The sequence below is a fragment of the Rhincodon typus genome, chromosome 24, assembly GCF_021869965.1.
Source record: "Rhincodon typus isolate 14 chromosome 24, sRhiTyp1.1, whole genome shotgun sequence".
Classification (NCBI taxonomy): Eukaryota; Metazoa; Chordata; class Chondrichthyes; order Orectolobiformes; family Rhincodontidae; genus Rhincodon; species Rhincodon typus.
This window is the reverse complement of record NC_063355.1, coordinates 7,327,022-7,345,720: the sequence shown is the minus strand read 5'-3', so window position 1 is coordinate 7,345,720 and position 18,699 is coordinate 7,327,022. Positions and strand designations below refer to the sequence as shown.

Below are 18,699 nucleotides of genomic sequence, written 5' to 3'. Positions count from 1 at the left end.
TTAGGTGGGTTGGCCATGCTAAGTTGCACATCGTGTGCAGGCTAGGTGGGTTATCCCTGGGAAATGCAGAGATGGGGTAGGTCAGATACTGTTGGAGGGGCAGTGTGGACTGAATGGCCTGCTTCCACACTTTAAGGATTCTATGATTATTATTTCCAGATATTTTTCTGAATTCAAATTCTGCCATGGCAGGATTCGACCTTGGGTCTCCAGGGTATTGCCTGGGTCTCTGGATTAACAGTCCATCGGCCATCGCCTAATGGAGACCATATTGAGTTTTTTGGAAAAATGCATCTCTTCACTAATATCCTTCAGGGAAAAAAAATCCACTGGCCTCACCTGGTCTGGCCTACAAGTGGCTGCAGACCTACAGTCACATGGTTGACTTTTCAATGTTGTCTGGGCATTTAGGGAAAGGGCAATTAACCCAGTGATGCATTTATCACATGAACAAATAAATAAGAAAAGTCCTCATAAATTTGATCACCTCTATTAAATCATTCCTTAACTTCCACTCTTCTAAGGAACATAGTCCAATTTTGTCCATTCTTACCGTAAGTGAAACTTTTCATTCTTAGTGTGATTTCAGCAAATCTCCTTTGCACCCTGTCTAAGGCCTCAAAGTGCTTTCAAAATGTGGGATCCAGAATTGGACACATGGATTTCATTTATGACAGGAGTGTTTCTTCACCCAATTTTTAGCTGAGGGCGATATTCCTTATCAGTCTTTTGTCCAAGGATCACATCAAGGAACGCTACCCCACAGAATGATGGATTACAAGTTTCTTCTTACATTTCAATGGCTTCGATCAAGCTACCTTGAGTTATTCCCAAAGCTATACAAGAAAATATCCAATGAAAGGACCAACGATTCTATTTAACATGTTACATATTGCTTTGGAAATGGGCATAACTCTGTCTACCAACAATATTCATGCAAGTTGGTACACAATCTCAATATCAGGGATCCTACCCTGTGCCAGCTTTAAAAAGATGATAGTGGATGGCCCAGGACAACAGGCTTAATTACTTGACTTCTGGGTCTGCATCATTACTGGCAAAAATACATTGAAAATCATAATATCTGCATATCACCATAGAACCAACTGGGGAGCAGGGGGAGCAGTATGAAAGGAGGTTAAGAGTTTGTTTCCAAGCCGTGACTCATCATCCTGACTTGGAAATATATCGCTGTTTCTTCTGTGTCACTGGATCAACATCCTTGAACTCTCTCGCTAAGGGCATTGTAGGTCTACCTAGATCATTTGGGCTGTAGCAGTTCGAGAAGGCAGCTGACCCTCATCTTTTCAAGGAGCAACTCTGGATATACAGTTAGTGACACCCATGTCGCACGAGTGAATAAAAAAGCTCTGAGGTTATCTAGTTTCTGCATTTACTACATCTCCAAATGATCAATTTTGATAGTGTTTTATAATTATTTATTACTTGAATTATTTATTATTTGCTGAGAATCCAATGACAGTTATTTCAGTGGGATGGCTGTCCAAATTAACAATTCAAAAATAAAAGGGCTGTTTTTTATTTGAAATCGGCATTTTTGCTTATCTTGATATGTGAACTTTTGCTATACAAAGGCAAGTTTCTTGTCTCTTATGTAACATGGAACTGAACTATATCCATAAGGGATCCTATCCAATTCTCCATCCAACATTACAACTCTTCCTGAAATTATGTCTTTTTAAATCCAACATGGCACTGTGCCTTGCCAAACTTTCTTAAATTCAGTCTGCTCACTAGGAGTTTCCCAGATTTCACTCCCAGTCCTTTGATAGAGATGCAACACTTTTTCCTAAAATCCATTCACAGGATGTGGGTGTCATTAGCTAGGCCAACATTTATTGCACACAGGGCAGTTGAGACTCAACCATATTGCTGTGGGTCTGGAGTCACATGTAGGCCAGACCAGGTAAGGATGGCTGTTAGTGAACATTAGTAAACGGATGGGTTTTTCCCAACAATCAAAAATGGATTTGTGGTCATCATTACACTGTTAATTCCAGATTTTTATTGAATTCAAATTCCACCATCTACCATGATGGGATTTGAACCCTGGTCCCCAGATTATCTTGGTCTCTGGGTTAACAATCCAGTGATAATACCACTCGGTCACCACCCTCCCTTGATGGCCTTAGTGGCGCTGGACCAGAATAGGATGGCACATCAGCCCTCTTTGTCGTTCCTAATCTCCATCCAGTGATTCCTACCGAACAGCTGTCGAGGGTGCATGCTAGCTGGTTGACAGGTATTGAGCTAAGCAGTCAGAAAAGTAAAGAAAAAGAGGCCTATCCCATGGAAAAAGTTCAGTTAACCTGACTAAGACAGGAATCCACAATATCACTAATTCTTCACCATTTCAGTAAAGGGTTATACAGCCCAGGGACTGGCCCTATCTAGGCGCTTGAAAATAACAGCTCAGAGAGAGAGGTTATTCCTTCACATCCACTCAGATGTGAGTGGACTGACAGTGTGACAGCCTCCTTGACTGTAAGAAGCTGGGCTGAGACTCCATTTCAAAGGCGGAGGCTTCTCATTATCTCCCTCTTGTCATCACAATCATTTACTCATAAGTTGGGTGACTCTGACACATTTCAGGCAGACCCTACTCTCTCCTCCTCATCTATATCTTTCTTATAGGCCCATTTTCCCCTGTGGTCGAGTGCTGAACTGAACAAGATGTAAGTTCTCCAGAAGCCTACTGTGGTGACATATCTTCACAAGACAGTAAGTCCTTTCATGAAAAGAACTGGATCAGGAACCCTGACCTCTTGAACCATTAAAAATGTACCGCTAAAAATATCCTAATGTCTTTTAATTCATCCTTGCAGCATGTATAAAGAAAGAGTTATCTAAAGTAGGCTCAGAAAATAGTCTAAGGGAATGGTCTGTAGATGAGCAGTGGCCAGGCATTCAAACAGATACTTCATAATGCTCATCAAAAAGCTGTTTTGACCAAAAAGAAGAACTTCATCAGCGGGATGGACCAGCCATAGGTAACAAAGGTGGTCAAGGAAAACAAAGAGACAAAAACTGGAATCAAAGGATCTCTACAATGTAGACGGAGACCATTCAGTCCATCAAGTCTGCACCTACTCTCCAAAGAGCACTGCAGCCAGACCCAGCCCCTTCCCTATTCTGAAATTTACCATGGTTAACTGACCTAGCCTACAAATTTTTGGACTGTGGGAGGAAACTGGTGGAAACCCACACCGACAGTCACCTGAGCTTAGGATTGAACCCAGGTCCCTAGTACTGTGAGGCAGCAATGTTAACCACCAGGCCACTGTACCACCTCCATGGCATGTAGACTAGCAGGCATGAAGATTGGAATATTTTTAGGAACTAGTGGGTGACTGAAAAGCTAATAAAAAGGGAGGAAATTGATTATGCAAATAAGTTGACAGGAAGTATGGAAACAAACAGCCAGATCTTCCACAGGAACATGAAAAGTGAGTAGCTAGAGAGAGTATGGAGGAATTGATAAAAAGTGTGCAGAGAAATGGCAGATAAATTAAACCGTTTTGCATCAGTCTTCATGGTGTAAGACACTAAAAACATCCCAAAGGTATCAGATAAACAGGGTGCTAATGGGAGGAAAGATCTTGTATCCGTCTCGATGATACTTGTTTAAAACCGAGGTGCAAAGAAATTTCTTATAGAGTCATACAGCACAGAAATAGACCTTTTGGACCAACCAGTCCATGCCGACTATAATCCTAAACAAAACAAGTTCCACGTGCTTGCGCTAGACCCACATCCCTTCAAACATTTCTTTTTCATGTCCCTATCCAAATGTCTTTTAAACATTGTTTCCGCATTCACAACTTCCTCTGGAAGTTCATTCCACACATGAATTCCCAGAGGCTGGTGAATATCTGGAATTCTCTACCCCTGGGAGTTTCTGAAGCTAGGATACTGAAAGTAATTTAAAGAGGAAGTAGATAAGATTTTTGAAATAGCAAAGAGATGAGGTTTATGAGGACCTGGCAGAAAATAGAGTTGAGAACTGGGGCAGATCAGCTATAATCTAATAGAATGACCAAACAGGTTTGACAGACTGAGTGCCCTACTCCTGCTCCTATTTCTTATCACTGATTTTGTCATGTAAGCAGTATGCACCTCTTCTTTCTCTGCCAGCCCTCTCTCTCCTTTTTTCCTGCCTCTTTACTTGCTTTCTCACACGATTTTCAAAATACCACTTCTCAGGAGATTCTCAAACTAATTGCTTTTTGCACACAATCATAAAACTGCCCTTTTCTGAATAGGTTCCCTTTATTTTCCTCCCTGAAAAAAAAACAGAGTTAAAGGACATTTGGAATAGCCCTCTGCTCATATTCAAATGAGAAAAAGTAATTAAATGCAAACTGAACTAATCACATAAATCTATAAGAATTTGAAAATGTGTCTTTCTCATTTAAAAACCAAAAGAACTGCGGATGCTGTAAATCAGGAACAAAAACAAAGTTGCTGGAAAAGCTCAGCAGGTCTGGCAGCATCTGTGAAGGAAAAAACAGAGTCAACATTTTGGGGTATTTCCAAGAAATCATTTTATTTAAGCTAAGTGAGTAGACAAATGACCTGGTTGGATAATAGCTGATGGGTTTATTAAGTCGAGCTTTTACAACCCAGAGAAAGAAAGAGGCCAGAGGCCAGGAGGAGCGTCAGTTCAGTAAAAAAGAGCCTAACAAGCGCATGGACTGTTTATGAGCTTAAAGTAATCAAAGCAAAGCACAGAGAGCTTTCCCATTTACGTTCAGCAGAAAAATCAGTCAATTAATCTACGTCTATGTGTCTCAGGGAGAAACAGAGAGAATCACATCTGGTGAATGTGCAGAAAATCACTGATGGGAAACACTTGAGACTTTGTCAGTTGAGAAAGAAATTAAAAGTAAAAATAGAAGCAATACTTCACCAGAGTTGAGTGTCCGTAAAGGATATCACTGGGGAAAAGGGCGGAATTTTTTTTTCATTCTACGACTTTTTTTTCAAATTGTTATAGCTTTACTTTTTATTTTCCCCTTTTGTGTGTAATAAACTTTGATGGTCTTTTGGTAAAAGTACAATGACGGCCTTGTGTGAATATGTTCAGCAACTGATCATGCCAGTAACCAAATTGCAAAAATAAAACTTATGGTCTAACAAACCAGGTTTTGCAGTGGGATCTGACTTGTACAGTATTATGTTCAGCTTGGATCGTAAATCCTTGCATCAAACACACTGGATAGATTATTGCTACATGATGGTTCTGCATCAAAGTGGTAGAGGTGGGTACAGTTACAACATTTAAAAGACATTTGGACAGGTACATGAATAAAAAAGATTTAGAGGGATATGGGCCAAAAGCAAGCAAGTGGGACGTGTTCAGTTTAGGACCATGCTGTGTGTCTCTATCTGGTGGTCTGCTGACCCAGAACTTATGTAAGCATGTCTTCACAGTCTGTGTCAGGAAGGTAAACCTCTGTCTATAACCATGACTGGAGTGATACAGGTGGGTGGACATAGATGGTCCTTTGGAACAACTTAGAATATCTGGAGGTCCTCTTTTTCATCCCAAATGTGGAAGTGGTGAAGCGCCAGTTGGGAAGCCCATTGTCCGAATATAATGGATGCATAAATACAAGAAATCTTACCACAAAGAGTAGAGGGAGAAAGAAAAATTAAGAAACAGACATGAAATCCCACAGCAAAACTTTAAATTTATTTCCTACCCTGACTGCTCATTATATGAATGAGATGCACTAAATGCTAATGCTGGGCAATTAAGCATCAAGTTAATCATATTATTATGATCTTTTAATCTTATTGATAGTAATCTGATGGCAAATCTACCTTCACTTCAAAATATTTGGACAGGAGGGTTAAAATGATACGACAACTTGGACTAGGGACACTATGCCACCAGATCCCTCTCAGTTGGTTATATCCATATATCCTTTGTGAACTAGGAAGAATCCACAATCTACCCTTTCACACTGTCATCATGCAGAATCAGATATAACCTATCCTCTGCTTACATACAATCAGCCCACACCCTTTTATCTCAACGCAGCAGCCTTTCACACCCAATTGTTCAATCCACATTAATACCCCCGAACGTCAATTATTCAACATCCACCAAACCAACACTGAGCTGTCCACATCCATCAAACCAGCATCTGATCATGCATCGAGCTAACATCCAGACAGCTCTCCCAGAACAATAACTGCATCAAATTAACTGCTTCAGAAAGATTTTGCCAATATGCTTCTTCTTGTATGATCAGTCAACCAATCAAAACGCATCAACTCATGATGGGATTAGCTGTATAATCTAATGCACTGAAGCATAGGGAGGCGCAGCACTGTCACTTAAATTTAACTTGTTCAATGCCGTTTTATGTTGTCGCTCTAAAAACAGTGCCAGATCGTCAGGACTCGAATTACTGAAATCTTTCAGGACCTACAAGGATGATTGAAGTGTATTAGGATTCAATCACTTTGATATACCAAATCATCAAAATGGCATCCATCATCCATTCAGTTGAAGACAGTATTGAACACAACAATATTTATGCTAACAGTTGAATTGGTGACTGATTTTCCATAGTACACTGTCAGCAAAAGCCAGCCACTGCCTGCAACAGGAGTTAAATGACTCATTTAGAGATAAAGACAAATGTATTCTTGCAATACACTGAAAAGCACATTTCATTTGTTCCATCCAATCTTCTACCTCATCATGTTCAGTTCGTTCATAGGGGCCTATGAACAGGAGGAAAGCTTTGAGCACCTGGCTCCCTTCCACCTTCCCAATCCCCCACCTCTACCAATATCTACTCTCCCCTAACCCCCAGGCTCCCTATGGTATCCCGGACAAGCATAATCTGGTATTACAGGCAGTCCCTGATTTATGAATGCCCAATTTACAAACACACACATTTATGAATGAGATCCCATAAAGGGGCATAGTAATATTAATTGTAAAGATCCAACATGCAAACATTTGCTCGCATTTATGAATGGCTATTTTATATTGAACCATATTGTGTTCTGATGTGTGTACAAGTTGACTTACAATCGTACTCAGGAACAGAACCTATTCATGATCTAGGACAGGCTGAAGTGGGATTTTCAACCAGTGACAGGATCATATACAAGCCCAATATTAACCTCACTTGAGGCCATTTTTAATGCAGATAAATATACATTTCTTCAATGTGTATCATTGTACCCCTAAAACAAATTTACAATTAAAGCTCAAAATTTCATTCAACAGAATAAACTTCCACTCAACACAGAAGTCATTCATTGCTAAGTCATTGTCTTTGGCATCTGCTATAGCAGGTCAAAATTGCCCACATTTATTCTGAGAATGCACTCGAATTTAGAAGGCATTCAGAGCCAACAATGTATGAGACAGACAAAGCACATGCTGATGTTTGTACTCCTTAGTTTTCTTTTCAGAGAACAGGTCATAATCTGCAATAAGAAGCTATAGTTTCCATATCAAGCATGGAGGACCAGGAGCCTTTCCCATTCTTAGCACCTGCCATAAGCATTGAAAGAATTTGCAGGCTGACAATATACTCATTTGATCATCTTCTGAACACGTTTTCTGTGGGCATCAAGTCCCGGGGGCACTGAATGTAGAGTCTCTGGCTCAGAAACAAAGACTCAAGCCATTGGGCTATAAGACCAAACACAGCAAGCCAAGCATCCAATCTAAGATGAGGCTGTCCTGGAGAAATAAGAGTACAACTGTGAGAGCAAATTAACTCCACTCTACTTCCCCATGCATGATAGAGTCATACAGCACGGAACCAGACGCTTCGGTCCAACTCGTCCATGCCAACTAGACATCCAAAATGGCCTAGTCCCATTTGCCAGAATTTGGTCCATATCACTCTAAACACTTCCTATTCATATTCCCATCCAGATACATTTTAAATGTTGTAATTATACCTGCCTCCATGACTTCCTTTGGCAGCTCATTCCATACACACAGGTCCCTGTTAAATCTTTCCCCTCTCACATTAAATCTATATCCTCTAGTTTTGGACTCACCCACCCTAGAAAAGAGACCTTGGCTATTCATCCTATCTATGCCCCTTATGATTTTATAAACCTCTATAAGGTCACCCCTCAACCTCCAACGCACCAGGGAAAATGGCCCCATTCAGTCTCTCCCTATAACTCAAATCCTCCAGTCCCAGCAACATCAATGTAAATCTTTTCTGCACCCTCTCAAGTTTAACAAAATCTTGCCTATAGAAGGGCGGCCAGAATTGTACATGGTATTCCAAAAGTAGCCTCACCAATGTCCTGTACAGCTGCAACATGACGTCCCAACTCCTATACTCAATGCTCTGACCAATGAAGGCAAGCGTGCCACCATATAGATTAATGGCCAGATATGTATTGAAAGAGGATGGGAGTGCTGTGTGTACAAGTTCCATTGACGTTTTCATTTAAGCAGGGAGACTCCAAGATCAGTAAGTTCTGGCAACTAAAATACAGTTGTCACTCAAAGAAGCTGCAATTACTAAATTATTCTCTTGTCTGTGACCTACCCACCCCCACTCCACCACCAATTCATTTCCACTAATAACATACTAATGTGAATGTGCTCCAACTGTCTGAATGAGGAGATGGAGGGCTAGGAGGAGGGTGAACAACTGCTAGACTCTGGGAAAGACCCCTCTGCTCAGCAGAACAAAATATTTCTAAGGCAAATTCACTGGTGACTTTACTGAGTCCAAAGCAGAATTCTAACTCTTAGAATAGCTGTAGCAGGGAAAGGGAAAATCTCACGCACCATTCATTTGCATTCATACAGGGCCTTTAATAAAGCAAAAAACATTCAGGTTGTTCATAGGAGTGTAACCAGATAAAATCTGGAACACACACAAGAAAAAACACATATATACGCCCAAGCTCAAATATACAATTCTTTCAGGTCGAACAGGTTTAACAGCCAATTCAAAATAGGTATCTAATCTGCTCTCATCATACCAATTAAGCATTACATTCTATATTTAAACATTCCCTCCTCTGCAAAGCATGCAGAAGCCTTCAATCATTCTTTCCCCTTTGGTGTGCACTAGGCCTCACCCTTGCTGTAGCGCTGCAGGCCGAATTCCTCCTCATTTCGCTGGTGAGTGACTCAGTCCGATCAGCAGCCTGTACCTGTGTGTATACAATTCTCAAGTCAGACAGCCATCTGGATGAAGTTGTCAAAAACACTCTGGAGAAATGTTGGGATCCTTAATATCCTTACTATGTCTTTTTTATTCTATTACTGATATAAGTAGGAAATACCTCATTACCCTGTCTTGGAGACATTTGCAGAAATCTTTATCCTCACCACCTGCTTCCTAACCTGCTATAGCCACAATTACCTGAAGGGGCAGTCTAAAGGAAAGCCAAAGCTGATTTAGTAACATTCTACAGAAAATACATTCCATTCTGTACTGGGAATCAGCAGTTTGATTCCAGAGGTGTAATAAATAAAAGATGAGGGCAAAAAGTGACATTAAACAAATCATGAAGACTGGAAGATGTACAGTTTTTAGTTTAGTAGCTGGGCTGCATAAAAACACATCACCAGGTTGAGTCAATACAAATTGAACTACTAAGCAATCCACACACAGGTAAAACTTTCTACCCATCCAATATATCCCCTAAAAGGACAAACATACTCAGGTAAGACCAAAGAGTTTACTTTGGTATTGACCCCAGCATTCTGTAGGTTTCCTGCTGTAATTTTACTGGAAGGTGCATGGAAACCCAGGCAAAATGTCAGCCACTCAGCCCGGTTTTCTTGTTGAGTTTTCCCGACATCTAGCTTTTTAAGTCAGTTTGGGAAGAAAGGGGGCTGAATATTAATGAAGCAAGTCATGGCATTAACAAGGTACTTGACAATCAATAATGAGAGTCAACTGACAGCATTGACGGTACAATGGCATAGGAGGGGCAATATAGTGGCACAGTGGTTAGCACTGCTGCTTCACATACCAGGGACCTGGGTTCGATTCCAGTCTTGGGTGACTGCCTGTGTGGAGTTTACACATTCACTCCGTGTCTGCTTGGGTTCCCTCTGGGTGCTCCGGTTTCCTCCCACTGTCCAAAAATGTGCAGGTTAGATGGATTGGCCATGCTAAATTGCCCCATAGTGTTTAGGGATGTGCAGGTCAGGTGAGTTAGCCACAGGAAATGCGGGGTTGTTGGGATAAGTGGAGGGGTGGGTCTGGATGAGATGCTTCATGGAGGGTCAGTGCAGATTCGATGGACCGAATGGCCTCTTCCACACCGTAGCGATTCTATGATTCTTTGACATCTCTCTGCTACCTAGCGAGAATCTCACCATGCTCTTGTGAAAAATGTTAAAGATGAAGCGAGATGGTCTCAACATCAAGATGGGCCTCACTTCACTTGTTACCAATTTTGCCACATATCTTGTCAATATATCGCATGACTCAGACTCTTACAAAGTTCCATCCATACGATCGTACAGCACCAAAAGAGACCATTCCACCCATTGTGCTATATTTGCTCACTCAAGGAGCTATCCAATCGGTCCCACGTCCCTGCCCCTTTCCTATTGCAATTTGTTACCGTAACAATTATTTACCTAATCCTCTTCTTATAATCACTACTGAATCCACTTCAGGTAGTAAATTGTTGGAAATAAGAACTGTTATGTGAAAAATAATTTTACCCTGGTCATTTGGGCAATATTTTAATATCTGTTTCTTCTCTCAACCCTCCTGGCATGAAAACAGTTTCTCTCCCTCTTGACTTTGATTGAATCTTGCCTTAACATTTTCTGCTTTCAGGAGAATGATCACAGTTTCTATAGTTTCCGCAATCGATGACCCTCTTCCTCGGTATTACACAAGCAAATCTTCTTCGTAGACTCTCCAAGGCCTTGACATCTTTTCTAAACTCTGGTGTCTTGAATTGCTTTCAAAACCATAGCTGAAGCCTAGCCAGACATTAATAAAGGTTTCACATAACTTCCTTGTGAATAGAATACCAGCACTGCCACTTAACAGCACAGAAACAATGATCCAGCTCTAACTGAAGTGGAAGAATAATACAACTGTTCTACAATACAATTATAATATTTTGTAAAAAAGGGAGCAATCTTAGCTAATAACTGAAGCAAGGTAAGGAAAACAAAAACCACCTCTGCTAGCATAATCATTCAATCTGTTTACTTTCTACAGGTTACACTTTAAAACCAACCTGTCAGTGTCAATGAGAAACACCAAGAAGGTTGATTTCAACACTGTTTTGTAAGGTTTTATCCATCCCTGCCCAAGCTGTAATCAATATGAACACATTCTTCTAATCACAGAAAGATGGATGATCAGGAATGAACATAAACACAAAACAAAACTAAAAGGCTTACATCTTATATCATGCCTTTCAAGTCCTTCGGATATCTCAAAGCGCATTACAGCCAATGAAATACTTTTGATGTATAGCCACTTTTGTAACATGGGAGTAATTAATTTGTACACTGCAAGATCTTACAAACAGCATCAAAATCAGGACAAATAATGCTTTTTAGAGTCATAGAGTCATACAGCACAGAAATGGATCCTTTGGTCCAACTTGTCCATGTCGACCAGACATCCCAACTAACCTAGCCCCATCTGCCAGCATTTGGCCCATATCCCTCTAAACCATTTCCTTTTCAAATACCCATCCAGATGCCATTTAAATGTAATTGTACCTGCCTCTACCCCTACCTCTGGCAGCTCATTCCATATAGGCACCACCCTCTGTGTGAAGAAGTAACACCTCAGATCCTTTTTTAAATCTTCTCCCTCTCAACTTAAACCTAGGCCCTCTAGTTTTGGACACTCCCATCCTCAGAAAAAGACCTTGGCTATTCACCCTATCCATGCCTCTCATGATTTTGTACACCTCTATAAGGTCACCCCTAAGCCTCCAATGCTCCAGGGAAATGGCCCCAGCCTATTCAGCCTTGGCATATAATTCAAACCCTCCAATCTCTGCAACATCCTTGTAAATCTTTTCTGAGCCCTCTCACGTTTAACAACATCATTCCTATTAAAGGGCAGTTAGAATTATACACAGTATTCTAAAAGTGGTGTAGTGATATTGGTTAAGGAATAAATATTGGCCAAGCTGCCAAGAAAAACATCCAGGTCTTGTTTAAAATAATGCCGTGGCATATTTTATGGTCACCTGTGTTTCATGTGGTGCGTACGACATGGCTTCTGCATAATTGATTCACTCAAGACTACTGAATCAGTCACATAACGATGGCAGGCCATAAGACATAACAGTGCGCAAAGGTATTTCTCCAAACAACACGACCATTTGAGCTGCTCCATCAATGACCTTCCCTCTATCACATCAGAATTGGCAATGTTTGCTGATGTTTGCACAATGTTCAGCACCATTCACAGATCCTCAGATATTGAAGCAGTCCATGTACAAATGCAGGAAGAAAACTGGCAAGTAACATTCACGCCATATAAATGCCAGACAATGACCAGCTCGAAGAGAAGAGAATCAAATCATTGTCCCTTGATTTTCAATTATCACTGAATTCCCCAGCTATCAACATTCTGGGGGTTACTATTGACCAGAAACTGAACAGGACCAGCCATATACATACAGTGGCTACAAGAGCATGCCAGAGATTAGGAATACAGCAGTGAGTAACGCACCTCCCAAATAATCCAAAGCCTGTGCACCACTTAAAAGTCATAGGTCAGGAATGTGACAGAATACATCCCACTTGCCTGATTGAGTCCAGATCCAGCAACACTCAAGAAGCTTGGTACCATCCAGAACAAAGCAAACCATTTGATTGGCACTACATCCACAAACATTCACTCTGTCCATCACTCAGGACTAACAGCATGTATCATTTAGGAGAGGAACTGCAGAAATTCAACAACATTCCTGAGACTTCTCAAACCGATAACCACTTTCAACCAGAAAGACAAGGGCAGCAGTTATATCGGAGCACCACCATCTGCAAGGTCCCCTCGAAGCCACTCACCATCCTGACTTGGAAATGTATCACCATGCCTTTAGTTTCCCTGGGTCAAAATCCTGGAATTCCCTTCCTAATGACATTGTGGATCTATCTACAGTACATGGACTGCAACAATTCAAGAAGGCAGCTCACCACCACCTTAAAGGCATCTAAGGACAGGCAATAAATACTGCCACACAGCACTGTAACAAAGTGTCAACTTGGGTTATGCACTCATATCTCCGGAGCAGGACGTAAAGTTTGCTCAAAACAAGAGCATTACCACTGAGCTGCTACATTCACATTGACTGGAACACTGAGCAATATTTAGGGTCATGATGGCACAGCAGAGGCAGGAGTACATAGGATTCCTGGCAATGGGGAAACAGACACTAACTATATTGGGAGTGGGAATGGACCATGGCAGTCAACACGTCATTTAGATTCATTAATGAGTCCCTTGACTTCAACAATGAAAACTAGTTAGCAGTGAAATGTAATATAGGAACTGATCAAGGAGTTTTGCTTTTACTCAAGGGACATAGGTGTCACTGAATGGCCAGCATTTATTGCCTGTTCCTAGGTGCCCTCAAGAAGGAGGTGGTGTGCTTCCTTCTTGAACCGATACAGTCCACATGCTGTGGGTTGAACCACGATGCCCTTAGAGAGGGAATTCCAATATATTGAGCCAGCGAAGGTAAAGGAATGGCAATGTATTCTAAGTCAGGATGGTGAGTAGCTTGGAGAGGATCTTGCAGATGGTGGTGTTCCCATGTATCTGCTGCCTTTGTCTTTCTCGATGGAAGTGGTCATGGGTTGAAAGATACTGTCTAAAGATCTTTGGTGAATTTCAGTAGTGCATCTTGTAGATAGTACACACTGCTGCTATTGAGCATCAGGGGCTGAGAGACAGGATGCTTGTGGATGTGATGCCAATCAAGCAGGCTGCTTTGTCTTGGATGGTTTCAACCTTCTTGAGTGTTGTTGGAGCTGCATCCATCCAGACAAGTGGGAAATATTCCATCACACTCCTGACTTGTGCCTTATAGATGTTGGACAGGCTGTGGAGAATCAGGAGGTCATTTATCCAGCACAATATTCTTAGTCTCCGACCTGCTCTTGCAACCACTATGTTTAAATGGCTAGTCCAGTTGAGTTTCTGGTCAATTGCAACCTACAGATGTTGAAAGTAGGGGATTCAGTGATGGTAACATCATTGAATGACAAGGGGTGGTTGTTAGATTGTCTCTTAGTGGAGATAGTCGTTGTCTGGCATTTGTGTGGCACAAATGGGCCTAGGACACTATCCATTTCAACCATTTGTTTGTAAGATTAAATGTATAAGCTGGGACATTAACTACTCAGAACCTAGTTTAGTGACTTGATCAAAGAGACAAAATCTGTGGTTACTAAATTTATTGAAGCAAAGATAGGTAGGAGAGTAAGTTATGAAGAGGGTATGATTAGTCTACGAAGGGATACAGATAGGTTAACTGTGTGGGACATTTAGCAAATGGAGTATAATGTTGGAAAATGTGAACTTAACTTCTTTAGAAGGAATAGAAAAGAAGCATTTAATTCAAAACAATAGAAGTGCAGAACTTTGAGGTACAGAGGGATCTGGGTATTTTAATACATGAATCACAAGATGTTGATGTGCAGAGATGTCACTTGATTAGGAAAGCAAATGGAATACAACATACAAGTTGAGATTATGTTGCGTTTTCATTGAGTATAGGTGAGGCCACATTTAGAGAACAAATCACAGTTTCTGTCTGAGATAATAAGAACTGCAGAGGCTGGAGTCAGAGATAACACAGTGTGGAGCTGCAGGAACACAGCAGGCCAGGCAGCATCAGAGGAGCAGGAGAGTTGACGTTTCGGGTCGGCACCCTTCTTCAGAAATGGGGAAGGGGAAGGGAGCTCAGAAATAAATAGAGAGGTCTCCTTATTTAGAGAGGATATAAGTGCATTAAAAGCAATTCACAGAAGACTCACTCAACTGATAACTGGGTGGGATTGTGGGAATTGAAGTGTTATCTTAGGAATCAATGTTGGATAGGCTGGGCCTGTATTCATTGAAGCTTAGGATAATGGCAGATGATCTTATGAAAACATAAAAGATTCTGAGGGTACTCAGTAGAGGGGAGGAAAATGTGAGGGTGTTGTCCTTGTGGGATAGAATAGAACTAAGAATTACACTCGAAAAAGCACAACAAAAAGAATCTTTTATATATCCTGCCAGTATTACAGAAATATGTTGAAAGGGGTAGATTGTGGCTCTGTGCAACAGTGTAAATGGAGCAATAGTGAGCTGACAGCTCCTTTTAAATTTCTCCCATTAACTTCAGTTAAGATGAAGAGAGACACAGTAGCTGCCGACTTACTATCAGCTAGTTCACGCTTTCACACAAAATCAATGAATCCTCCACAATCAATGAATCACCCAAAAAAGCATAAGATTAAACTTCCCAGTTCCAAAGAAGGATCACACTGGACCCGAAACATTAACTCTGATTTCTCTCCACAGATGCTGCCACACTTGCTGAGCTTTTCCAGCAGATTCTGTTTCTGTTTCTGATTTCTAGCATCCACCGTTCTTTCAGTTTTTATACACTTAAATTTCTTACTTAAAATTACTTTCAACACACATGATATTTGAAATGTATATGATTAATTTGATGCACAATGCCAATTCATTTCTGAACCCATCCAAAATGTGTCTGTCATGATGTTCAATGACATCCACACTGACTAATTTAATGATTGCAATTTAATTTCTCCTCATTTATTGATTTCATTGTTGGTTACTGTCACACTCACAACAGAAAGGAAAGAAATCCCATTTATCTAAAGCCTTCCAGAACCTTTGGAAATCCAAATGCACTTCACAGCCAAATAAGCCAGCAAACTGACAGGTTGTGCACAGCAGGATATCCACTGCAGTGTATAACCCCCACTGCAAATAGAGTACCTGCTGATTCATTTTGGAAGGTCGAATTTGAATGCAAAATACAGGATTAATGGCAGGATTCTTGGTGGTGTGGAGGCACAGAGGGATCTTGGGGTCCACATCCATAGATCCCTCGAAGTTGCTACCCAAGTCGATATGGTTGTTAAGAAGGCATATGGTGTGTTGGCTTCATTCGCAGGGGAATTGAGTTTAAGTGCCTTGAGGTTATGCTGCAGCTCTATAAAACCCTGGTTAGGCCACACTTGGAATATTGCAATCAGTTCTGGTCGCTTCATTATAAGAAGGATGTGGAAGTTTTAGAAAGGGTGCAGAAGAGATTTAACAGGATGCTGTCTGGATTGGAGGGCAGGTCTTATGAGGAAATGTTTAGGGAGCTAGGGCTATTCTCTTTGGAGCAAAGAAGAATGAGACGTGACTTGATAGAGGTGTACAAGATGATGAGAGGCATACATAAAGTGGATACCCAGGGACTTTTTCCCGGGGTGGAAATGACTATTATGAGGGGCCATAATTTTAAGATGGTTGGAGGAAGGTATAGGGGAGATGTCAGAGGTAGGTTCTTTACACAGAGAGTGGTGAGTGCATGGAACGCACTGCCGGCGGCGGTAGTAGAGACAGATACATTAGGGACATCTAAGCGACTCTCGGATAGTCACATGGATGATAGTAAAATGTAGAGTTTGCAGGGTGGTTTGATTTTAGAGTAAGATAATAGGTTGGCACAACATTGTGGGTTGAACGGCCTGTACTGTGCTGTATTGTTCTATGTTCTTAAAGTATGCAGCTCCCACCATACACAGTACATCTCACAAAAGTACAGACCCCCCATTTTGTAAGTATGTGTCCCCACTGTAGATGGAGCATCTGTCAAACATATACATTCTCCACTGTATACTGTAGCTGATCAATATTCGATCGAACACACAAGTTCATAGTTTACAGATATGTGTGCTTCCCACCCTCCCATATGGCTCTGAGACATGCACAGTCTACAGCAGACACCTCAAGGCACTGGAGCAATACCACCAATGCTGCCTGCACAAGATCCTGCGAATCTGCTGGGAAGACAGACGCACCAACACTAGCATCCTCAACCAGGTCAACGTCCCCAGCATCGAGGCACTGACCATCCTTGATCAGCTGCAATGGGTTGTGCACATTGTCCCCATGACTGATGTGAGACTCCCCAAGAAGGCGCTCTACTCCCAGCTCCGAAATGGCTGGTGAGCCCCAGGTGGACAGAGGAAATGCTTCAAGGATACCCTCCTGGCGAAGTGCATCATTCCCACAAATGCGTGGGAATCACTGGCCCAAGACCATCCAAAGTGGAGGACCATCTGGGAAGGTGTTGAACACCTTGAGACTTGCCATTGGGAAAAAGTGGAAGCCAGGCGAAAACAGTGTAAAGGAGCGCCCTGCCACACCAATGCCCCACCCATCCCTTCCCATGACCACCACCTGCCCCAAGTGTAACTGAACCTCAGTCTATACAGCCACCTACAGACTCACTCTGAGAGTGGAAGGGAGTCAACCTTGTCTGCAAAGGACCGCCGATGATGATGATGACTGATCTTACGTAGAATATGCAATTGACCCTCCCAAAACGTGCAGTAGAAGGCTCCAGCATCAATATGTTGAATACAAGTACTTTGAGCCTTCAATCTCTAAGGCCTTGACATTTTTTGTAGAGTGTGGCTTCTAGAACTGACCACAGTAAGGAGCACAAACTAGAACTCTGTAAAGGTTTTCCATAAAACTCCCTTAATTTTGCCTTTTGTTAACAGGAATCCTGCACTGTCTACCCTTTTCACAGCCTTCCCAAATTATGCTGGCACCTTCAATTCCTTGTACAAATATACTTCAAGTTTTTATTTGTTACTCACATCCGCACCCACCCCCTCTTAAAATGGCACCACTTAGTTTACATATTTTCTCCTCACTCTTCCCAGCAAAATAAATCACTTCACACTTCTTTGCATTTTGTTTCATCTGCCATATGTCCCACTCTGAGTATCCTCATAGGATCTATTACAATACTCCTTACTGTTTACTACAGTACTGAGTTACACATCATTGGCAAACCTTTGAAATTATAGCCTGTAGATCCAAATCAATCTCATTATTATGTCAGAGAGAGGTGGTCTCACCTCCAGCTTCCACCACTTTTAAAAATAACTGTTCATCACTATTCTCTGCTTCTATCCTTTAGCCGCTTATTTAGCCCCACCACTTTAATCCCATTGGATTATTCAGAATAGCAAGAATCTGTGTGATGAATATACACAGAGTGCAGAAAACGTACACTTGTATTTATATCACACCATTAATGTGGTACAATACCTCAAGGTGCTTTTACAAAAGAACAATTACACACGAATTGACACTGTGTAGGGAAGCGGGCCTAGTGTAGATAGTAGTGCACTTTTAGCAGTGCAGACTCAATGGGCCGAAAGGCCTCTTCTGTAGTGCATGATTCTATGACTGAGGGGGCGGCACGGTGACTCAGTAGCAGGCACTGCTGCCTCACCATGCCAGGGACCCAGGTTTGATTCCAGCCTTGGGCGACTGTCTGTGCGGACTTTGGATATGTTCCCTGTTTCTTCAGTCTGGGTCCTCCAGTTTCCTCCCACAGCCCAAAGATGTGCAGGTTAGGTGGATTGGCCATGGGAAATGCAGGGTTGCCAGGATAGGGGGGGGGGGGGGGGGG

The 18,699-nt window shown here is 41.7% G+C and overlaps 1 protein-coding gene across 2 annotated transcripts in view; it reads right to left on the bottom strand.

Annotated features, from left to right (window-relative positions):
• septin5a (septin 5a) overlaps positions 1 to 18,699 on the bottom strand; it is a 129,992-nt gene that overhangs the window by 93,653 nt on the left and 17,640 nt on the right. The window contains exon 3 of one of the 2 annotated variants that reach the window (XM_048611244.1): positions 9,109 to 9,183. The exons of the other annotated variant lie outside the window; for it this stretch is intronic. Coding sequence (XP_048467201.1) covers positions 9,109 to 9,183 — 75 coding nt within the window. The remainder of the gene's footprint in view (positions 1 to 9,108; positions 9,184 to 18,699) is intronic. 2 annotated transcript variants of the gene reach the window in all.